This window comes from Eretmochelys imbricata, chromosome 3 (assembly GCF_965152235.1).
Source record: "Eretmochelys imbricata isolate rEreImb1 chromosome 3, rEreImb1.hap1, whole genome shotgun sequence".
Lineage (NCBI taxonomy): Eukaryota > Metazoa > Chordata > Testudines > Cheloniidae > Eretmochelys > Eretmochelys imbricata.
In genome coordinates, this window is record NC_135574.1 from 206,917,948 (window position 1) to 206,928,580 (window position 10,633).

The following is a 10,633-nucleotide window of genomic DNA, read 5'->3' on the forward strand; positions in this document are numbered from 1 at the left end:
TGTTTTCTTTTTTTAATGAAACAGTACTGTGTGTTTTGGTAACTTGTAATGGTTTTTTACAGTGCTAGGAATTTCATTCTATTGGTCGGCTAATTTCACTGATTCAGTATAATTGAACTAAAATTTCTGTTTGGGCTTCTGGATTTCCAACTTCATACTTCCACCTCTTCAACCAATCCTGACGTGCGGGCGTGTGTAGTATAGTTTTAATAGTGGGGGAGGTCTTGGCATGGGGGCACAGGACTTAGTTTCCTTTTTAACATTGGAAAGATGCTTGTACTTAGGGTCCAGACATCTGGCTGTACAGCTATATATTGTCTAGTCTAGTATATGGTGGCATCACTGGGTCCTTAACCTTACCCAATGTGCTTTCAGTATTGTAGGAGGTGGGATATGTGGACGTTGTGCAGTGTGTTAGTAATGTTACAATGTGGAGATCACCATTCATTTCTTAAACTTCCATTTTCAGTATTCCTCCAATTACTTTATGGGACTGAAGTTGTTCATGTCATGGCTTAGCCAAGAAGGGAATCTCTTTGGAAAGTTTGCAGAAAATCCTTCCAGCTTTGAAATGAAAATAAGGTGGCTTTTCACAATTCAAGATTTTTTTTTTTCTGGTACTTTTTGTGTTCATACCTCTTTGGTTTATAAAACCACTAGCTTGCTTGACTTAGCTCCCCAGTGGGGACAAATACACTCACTATGTTCATGAAGATACTTGATTAGGAAGACAAAAAAAAGTTTAAAATGTTTAAATGCACTGAGCACGGACATTAAATTACTTGCCTTACTGATTTAAGCATGCATCTAAAAGGTGATGGGCGTGAATATTTGCATAGTTGAACAGACTCTCTGCCAGTGCCTCTAAAGGACTTGAGATTGGGGGAGAGTTGGTTGTAATAGACATGATACTACTTTAGACCTGGGACTATTTTATTGGTTCTAATGCCCTATAGAGTAGTGGTTTTCAACTTGTTGATAATTACCCAGCAGGAGGGAAGTGGCCACCAAGTTTTTGTGGCATTGTGAGGCTGCTGTCCATGTGCTGTTTTGCCACTGTCCGCTGCTGCTGATGGTTCCTCCTCTTGTTCTGCCTGGGTTGGGGCAAACTGGGAAGCAAGTGGGCATTGAAATCATAACAGAGGGCGGGAGCAACACAATCAGGAAGAAACTCTTCACCTAAAGGAGGCAGGACTGGGAGAATGGAACCTCCTCCACTTACAACAGCCAGCAGGGAATGTGGATGTGGTCCCATCCCTGACAATGAATCTTGAGGGCTCAGTGAAGCCGGTTCAAAGATGTCTGGAAGGCTGGATTGAAGGTGGTCAGATTTTTGGCTTGCTGGAGGGAAACTTGGTGCTTATGAAATGCTTCTCTCAGAATCAAAATGAGCATGTTGTCTGTACAGGAGTGTTTACGTTTTTAGAACCAGTGGTGTGAGAGTCTCAAAGTATATGTAGGGGAAATAAATTATTAAAACCGCAGGAAGTTACTGTTGAACAGAGCAGCTGCTGCGTACTTGCAAAGAGTCTTACTGATCTGAGAAGTTCTGATACAGTCCATCTAAAATCTAAAGCATTTAAGGCCTAATTAATACTGAATAAGCATGTGAAAACATAGGTGCTGGAACTAGAGATGCTGGGCGTGCTGCTGCACCCACTGGCTTGAAGTGGTTTCCATTATATACAGAGATGACAGTTTTGGTTCAATGGGTCTCAGTGCCCCCACTATAAAAATTGTTCCAGTACTGCTGTGTGAGAATGCTTTGTGTTCTAGGCTTGTTTTTTCCAATGGCAGTGGCTGGACTTAATTTAGAAGCCTTATATATTTTTAATATTGTTTGTGAGCGATGTTGATCATAACACTAGAAACCTTGAGAGATCTGGGTTGGACCCTCGCATTTCAGGGAAGAGAACACCATCATTTCACTATGGGTATTAATGGCATAACTGGAAAATCTAAACTAAGCTAGGATCGTTTTAGTCTGTGCTTGGATGAAATCTCCAATGAAAATCAGGTCTGAAACATATTAACATTTTCTTACTATGAAACACCTTCCTAAAGCAACCATAACTGTCACTTACCATGCATGTTACGGTTTCATTACACAATCATACAATACTGGGTAATATATCATGTTTTGTCCTAATTCAAATACAGCACAAAGGGCACTGCCCTTCTGTCTGTGACTTTGTATAACTGCATGTATATTAAGGGGTCAAGCTGTATATTAAGACAGAGCCTAGATCCTATAGTAATACATATGCACAATAGCACAGAATTTATTCCTGTGGGAACTGTAACTTTTAATTTCCTGATTTGTCAGATTAAAATGTCAACTGTAATCTTGCATTAATACGGTTTTGGCATATAAATAAGGTACATAACCTAGTGAGTGAAGAACAGAATAGAAGTCTGGATGCTGGTTTGGTTACTTCTAATACTACATAGTACTTGCACAGCATTTTGAACATGTTAGATGCTATATAAATATTCAGTAACTTAACAGGTTTAGCTAAAATCTTCCAATCATACTACATAGCTGTTTCATTTTTACAGTGGCTTGAAAACAACAGAAGTGTCTAACAAGCTTTTAAATCTAAGGAACACTCATAGTACATTGTCGATCCATCTTAGTAAACACTCCTAATCTGCAGACTTACAAAATTACACTGCTGAAGTTAATGTATGTTTTGCCTAATACAAAAATATATTGTGTAAATTTTGCCCTGTGTGCAATAACTGTGAATTGCCAAAATCCTTTATGAATAATTGTTGCTGCACATGCATATTGTCTTATTAAAAATCAACATATTGACTATTTAATCACTGCTTGGGATGGTTTTGGGGGGAGTTAAATACTCCAAATTCATGTTATGCACTGACTGCCTGAATAATTTTAACTCCTTATTTAAGATCACCTTGAGTTACAAAAGCACAAATGCATTTTAACCACAGTCCCTTGGCATTTGTATAGAATTTAAAAATTCATTTAAATGGAATCTGTTTTGACAATTTTATTAGGAGAGACCTTACAGAAGCCTATGCTTACATAGACTTTTGTGGCGTAGTGACTTTATAATGGAAATGTTGACAAACTTACTGAAATCAAGGGATTGTTAGTTAATGAAAACCAAAGCTCATGCTACTTAATGTTCATAGTGCTTTGATGGAATTTTCTGCTGTCGCCACTATAATTTATCTGACAAAATATCAAGACATATTTTGAATCCAGTGTTTTGCCTTAAGAGGAGGATATTATTTCCTTGAAATAAAAATATTGCTGAACATGTATTTAAGCAAAAGGAATATTTCCGCACGAGTGTTAGGTAATCTGGAGTGCTTAATTCATCCTGCCATTGATTTTAAATAATTACAGTATTGGCCTGACTAGTAAATGTTTCAGATAACGTTTTATGAATGCATTGTCTGTTGTTTGAGACAAAAAATAGGTAAAAGGGGTGTATAATTCAGCAGTAATTAAGGTTTTGCTTCTGTACAACATTTAGTTCTGTTTCAGTAAATATCGTTTTGCATATTGCTTGTAAGTGCCAACTATGCATTCAGCATGAAAGAGTCATACTTCATACTAGGAATCTTGTCCTTTTTTCTCTGTGGACAGTAAGAGTTCTCATTGCCTAGGCTTTGGACATCATAACTGTTCTTAAAATCTGGCCAGACAAAGTAAACATAATGCAGTTTTTACAATGTAAACCTAAAATGAATGGGAATAGGAATTTAAACATGAAAGCCCCTCTTTAAATATGTACTTTCCCCCATCTTGTTATATTTACCTTTTTGTGTTTTGGGTTCTCAGAAACAGCTTGCCATGATCAGTGCATTGGCTTAATATAGACTTATGTCCCCATTCCTATCAGTGAAGTTCACATTAAACCACATTAAAACGTTCCCTACCCCCACCAGTCCTTCCCTCAGTAAGCCCTACACTGATCTTTCAGCTGTCTTACAGGTGGCTATGTGTAATATGCTTGTATAAACTTCAAGAAGGAGAATGTGATCACCTTATTTAAAACCCTGAGTGCTTGCTTGAATAGAGTAGGCCAAATTCAGCCTCGGTGTCACTTCATTGACTTTGGTAGAGTTCTGGCAGGGATGACTTTTAGTATCTTTAATCAAATGGATCCAGCCCCGGGTTTTTCAAAGACAAGGGAAGTAATACTGAAGTTAGTGTCATTACAATCAATTTTAAAATTAAACGGTTACCCCATACATCAGTTGTCCAATATTTTGATATTTTAGGCTAATTACTTTCCTCCTTTGCTCAGAGATCATAATAGAATATCAATGTACACATGTTGAACAGTAACCAAAACAGATTTAAATTTACAGGATTTGTGTATGAATTGTGGTGAATAATATCTAATTTTCTAATTAATTCTCTTTCCCCTCAACACACTGTGGTGTGTTCTCTGCAGAAAATATGATTTTTAATTCTCTAGCATTGGAGAGATCATGTCCTAAGCAGTACATGGCTATATTATTTTTATTAATATTTGTAATAAAACAAGGATTGGATCTGCCTGTTTTATATTTGTAATTTTAGACTAGCTACTTAAAGGCAATAAAATATTTCTTGCTGCTAGTAATCTAGGATGAGAAACTAGGTTAAAATAGATGTTGAATTTGTGTTCCCATATAAACTGTACAGCAAATGTCAGTCAGTCCATGCCAATTAGTGCTTATGTTGCTAGGTCACCATGGTCAATTGAAAACTGCATCAATAGAACTTGAAAAGGTTTCTTCCCGATCAGACCTTCTGACATATTGAGCAGAATAATGGATGGGAAAAAACAGCCAAGGCCCCTACCCTAGATTCAAAATACTCGGCAGTAAGAATTCATTTACAACCTGCAATTAACTAGAAAGAATGGACTCCCACAAAGTCTGGACATTTAGAAAATAAAGCTTCATTCTCCTGTGTTGCACATGTTTACTCTTTGGATAGTGTGTTACATTTAGCTAACGCAGTGACGTTTTGTTTCAAATCTACATTGGCAGTCACTTCAAACAGACTGGCAAACCTGTCTCTAAAATACAGGATGAGCAAAATCCTTCTAGGGAGTTCAAAAAATCCCTGACTCTGCAAAATTAAATTTTCATTCTTTCAAAAGCATCTGTTTCTTCACCTTAGTATGTTTGAGAGTGAAGCAGTGTGTAAACATGGTCTGATAGTTAAAATTGTGCAGGGCTTCTTCCTTACAGAGTGTGGGCCAAATCATTTAGAGGCACTTGTAGCTCCCGTAGATTGTAATATGGCTATGCAATTAACACAATAGATCTGTGCTTAAGCAAATCGAACCATTTATTATACGTCTATAAGAAGTTGGGTTTTGTAATATGGCGTTATATATACATTAATAACATGCTATAATACACATGTTCTTTACACAGAAATTCTGGGGCTGCCCCTCTTCTATCTTGGAACCGCATGCTACAATCCCAGGGTGCAGCATTCCAGCAAAATCAGTACCAAGGACTAGGTGGACCAATGAATTACCCCCACAGACCTGATGATCGAATGGATAGAGGAAGACAGGTAATAAAGCACTGTGTGATTGTACGTTGTTTTCTTCTGGGTCACTTGTGCAGTATCTGTGTTATGGGAAAAGGGAAAATACTCACAGCAAATGTTTCTGCCAAGTAGAATCTTCTGTTTTGTTTTGAATCTTAACGTGGTTCTGTTTTAGGGGTTTGTCTTTAACACATCCTCATAGGTGAATTGAAGGACATATCAAACCCCTAAATTTAGAATATCTATAGTTAGAATTTTTTTCTTTTTGCTGAAAGATACTGATTTGACTTAGACTGGAAACTATTGGGCTACTAGACCCTAATAGCCAAAAGTGCACACGTGTACGCATGTGTGTAGCTAGCTAGTCTTGGAAGGATTCAGTTTTCATTGGTAACTGTCGGTAACGGTTCATTTCACTGTAGACACACAAACAGATGAATAAAATATTTCCATCAGTGATGATCAAAACTTACAGCGAGGCAAAATAAAAAATGCTGCTGGAGAGCTTTCTGGAGTTGGATTTAAAGGATATTTACTTTGTATATTTTTGACACGTAGTGACGACAATTTATATCACTGGTTCTCAAACTTTTGTACTGGTGACCCCTTTCACATAGCAAGCCTCTGAGTGCGACCCCCCCCCCCTTATAAATTAAAAACACATTTTTATATATTTAACCCCATTATAAATGCTGGGGGCAAAGTGGGGTTTGGGGTGGAGGCTGACAGCTCGTGATCCCCCATGTAATAACCTTGCGACCCTCTGAGGGGTCCCGACCCCCAGTTTGAGAACCCCTGATTTATATTAAGTTATAAAACTTTAATTTTTTGAATATAAACTCTGTCATTAAGTTGTATGAGTGCCCCATAATTTCATTCAACTGTGAACATTTAAATTGATAAAGAGGGGGAAAAAAGCTTAAATATCGTCAGTGTTATCTGTTGAAATTATAAAAAAGCAAATTGAATTCTGCCAAGCCTCTCTCCCCTACACACGCACAGTCATGCACACACACTAAAGTTACTTATTTAGATTTAAGTTAGCAAACATTAGAGAGTTCATATTCAAACCTGAGGTGGTCTTGCCATCATTTAAAAAGTACAACATAAATTTAATAAACAACCAAAAACGACAGCATATTGAACCCCTTCTCCCCACACATGCACACGTTCTCCATTTTCCCAATAAATGGGTAACGCACCAGGATGCACAGTTGTGTCCGTCCCCGTCCCCCCCCGCAATGTGGCTGAAAGCTATGAAACTTGAAGATACTTTTCTCCTTATTTTTGTTAATTTTTAAAGTAGTTTCTCATACTCCCCTGCTCCCAGCTGTAGGATATGGTTATTATCAGAAGGATAAGTTCTGGCCTGTACCCCACATGCTGGATAACTACCCAATCTTCTTGTTCTTCCCATTTTATAAATATAAAATAAAACCCATTTAATTGGGAACCTGATACTGATGAATCAGTTGCATTAAATCTGCCTTACACCACAGTAAAATTGAAGTAACTTCATTGGATTCAGTGTTATGCCAGTGTAAAACGAGTAATACAACGATGAGTCAATATCCATATCTGCTTTGCTGGGATAATTGCTTGGATACAAACTTACATTTCAGTGTCTAATGATAAAATTATGCACTTAATTCTGAAAATTCCATTTTGTTAACCTACAAGTCTATTCAATATGCAATATTGTTGGAGTGGTGTCAATCCCAGGTTATTAGAGAGACAAGGTGGGTGAGGTAATATCTTTTATTGGATCAACTAGTATGTGCTAACCACTTATGCTAAACATCTGTTTGATCCTGTATTTAGCCATGACTCTCTAAGTAGCTTCCCCAGACCTGAAGAAGAGCTCTGAGGCTCAGAAGTTTGTCTCTCTCACCAACAGAAGTTGGTCCAATAAAAGATATTATCTTACCCACCTTGTCTCTCTAATAAACCTATTAAGATCATTGGACAGTTGTCATTTAGTGCTTGCTAGTGTGAATTTCCTGCTATGGCTTTTTCGCCGCATCATGTTTCCCTTCTCTATTACAGTGGGTCATTTTTACTTGAATGATCTATAAATGAGTTGATGACTTGTACTGTGGCTATTCTTTAAAGCAACTCATAACATATATACACACACACAGACACATACCAGCATAATATACATTTGTGGGAGCCTCTGGTAAGCATGTTTAAATAGCCCCATTTCAAGAAGATGTAATTTTTGTAATGAACATTTCAAATGTGGCATCAACCAAAGTGTGTGACAACAACGAAGCTGCTTTGGCCATCTCTGCCCTAGGGAAATTCTTGATAAAATTCCCACTCTAGCCAAGGCTGATTCAGCTGAATCAGTGATAGGAGCCCCAGGGAGGCCAACACCGTTTCCATCCTCATGTCTCTTAGTTTTGCAGGATTACATGATGCTGAAACACCTGCAGCCAGCAGGTGATCTAACTCTACACTAGTTCAGCTGAACCTGTATTAGCAACAGTGGGATCTTTCCTTGAACTAAGGACCTTGTCACAAAGCTTTAAAGATCAGTCTGGTAATGTCTTTAGCTCAAGCTGCTTCTCTGGTTTGGAGTATGGTAGGAAAGAAGTGGGCTTATCAGGTATAGGCCTGTTAGCAAAGTTTAAAATGCTCAGGAATGGCTGTGAAACTCTGCTGTAGACAAGCCATGTTTTAACACTATTTGGCCTGTGTAGAGGAGATCAGATTGTGTGGGTTCTAGCCTGGGGCACTGACTGGGCTGTCACATCTTTTAACATAGTGTGATTCTGTCTACACTGGTTTGTTAAACCATACCAGAACCTTCTTCATCTACACCACACTTTTTAAGTATAATGGCTGAACTTTGCGAAAAGATGTGTATTGACAGGGTCAGTTCTGGAAATCTCTAATAGAATTACTTAAAATGCATCTTCTCCAAGAAGCTTGAAAGCAAAGAATATATGCATAATTGCACCAGTCCACAATATGAGCAGTTGTGATGATAAATAAAAAAGGAATGAGGTATTCTCAGGGCTTGGGGGAGGGGAGAGCATTGAAATCAGGCTGGAAAATTGGATACTCATCCTCCCTCTGCAACTTTCCTTTGACCTCCTATGGTAAAGTTTGGGATTATTGGTAACAATGGTAGGCACCACATTTTCAGTTTGGAGGGAGATTCAAGTTGACTTCTCTAAATTCCCCTCAGATAAGCTTATCACCATGAATCTGATATATTGGGTGTGGCAACTAAATTAAATACAAATTTATATCTAAAGCGGTAACCACTTTACTTGAAGTCTTTTGTACTCTCAGTACTCAGTCAGTTGACATGCATTGCTATCATGTCACCTAGTATTTAAAATGCTCTTTAAAACAGAACTGATGCCTGCAAGAAGCCAGCACAACAGAAATGCATCTAACAAGAAAAGTCTCATGTATCTGGTTTTTGCTTTGGCAGAAGATCAGTTGTCTACAGCTAAAATATACAGACTTGTACTTTTATGTAAATGAAATCGAAATAAAGACAAAACACTGTATAAGTTAATCATAATGGATAGGTTAAGATGAAGCCTAACTAGGATAGAAGTATCCTAGGTGTCAAAGCATACCCTTACTGTGCATACTGAAGGTATTCTACTTTCCACTATTAGTGTAAAATGTGTGCGCACACGTGAGTGTCTATATATACATAATGGCAGAGCCTCGTTTACTTCATGGATTTACAAAGTTTGCTTTTCAAATCCTGTCCTTGTTTTCATTTTGCACCTTTTAAATTCCACTATTACTGAAAGCAAAAGGTTAGCAGTTACTTCTGCAGCTCAAATCACCCTCAGTGCTGCCTTTTGACTTTTTGCTTTCTCGTTTAGGATTATTAAATCTTTTCCAACACACATGGAAGTGTGAGGTTGGTGTTGAACAGAACTCACTCCTTGTGTAGAAGCTGAAGTGTGTGTATCCAGGAGAGCATTTGTAAACACTATTAAGAGATGTTTAGCTCTTTCTTTGGTATCTTTCTGTGTAAAGGCTGTATTGTTTCAGTTTTGCATGGAGTCTGAAGCTAGGCTAACTTGTTTATTGTGACAGTAATCCAGAAAATAAACCCTTGCTTTTGTTTGTTTGCAGGGATATGGCCCCGGGAGGCCCTACCCTTTGCCACCTCCCTCTGGAAGATACAACTGGAATTAGACTCTTGAAGTCTTCTGTCATCAAAACCTGTTTTTACAATAGCTGTGGAAATAAGGCATCTTTAAGAAATGTACTAGTAGTTTTTAAACTGCAATATGTGTTTTAACTGTGTATATTTCTTACTGATAAGATTTTTTTGGGAGGGGGGGAGGGTTTTTATGTTGCTTTGAAACTATACTGGAGAAGACGTAAAGCACTTATGTGCTTGAGAGAGACATTTCATGAAGTAGGAGTACTGTTCTGCCTTTCTTACTAGCTAAGCATAAATTGCATATGCCTGTCAATTGCAAATCAAAACATCCTTTAGTTCACAACATAAGAGCCCAAAAATAGATACTGATTTTTAAAGAATGCCTAGAAATAGGGTTTTATTAGCTCTGAAATTAGGCACAGCAGGTAATCTAAAAAACACAATGTTTAAAGACACGCTTTTGTCCGTATTCTTTTTAATAACACTTCATTGATGTATTTGTCTCTTGAGTTTGATTTCTGGACTTGTAAGTAAAAATGTTTCAACTTTTGTCTGGTGTGTTCTTGCTCTTTTATGCCTTTTACCTGGTAGAATATGAAATTAACAGATATTTTACAGAAAATCACGTTTTCATACAAAGGTTAACCAACCATTAGCTGGCTAGTATATGGGTGTATTTCTTAGTAATTTTCAAAGGGGTTTGTATTCAGTGTATTGAATATTGAAATATTCTGTTTTTACTTGACTGCCCTATGAAGTGGCTTTTGAAAATGTGCACTAGTATTAAGTGGCTTATGACTCTCTCTTCTGGAATATTTGTGTAGTTTTTATCTAAATGCATATGCACATCTTTCTTTGTTTGGTATTAATTAATAGCTTGGAAAATCCTCCTTTATAAACATCTGTATTTTTAAAAGACTCTAAACCTTTTAGTTTGCCCTTAAAAAAGTAAA

The 10,633-nt window shown here is 37.4% G+C and overlaps 1 protein-coding gene across 1 annotated transcript in view; it reads left to right on the forward strand.

The window, feature by feature from the left end:
* The window catches only part of XRN2 (5'-3' exoribonuclease 2), an 85,847-nt gene extending 75,618 nt beyond the window's left edge, over positions 1-10,229 (forward strand). Inside the window, exons 29-30 of the mRNA XM_077814162.1 lie at positions 5,413-5,557; positions 9,647-10,229. Of these exons, the coding sequence (XP_077670288.1) occupies positions 5,413-5,557; positions 9,647-9,709 (208 nt within the window). The 3' untranslated portion in view covers positions 9,710-10,229. The remainder of the gene's footprint in view (positions 1-5,412; positions 5,558-9,646) is intronic.
* The last annotated feature ends 404 nt before the right edge of the window (positions 10,230-10,633 follow it).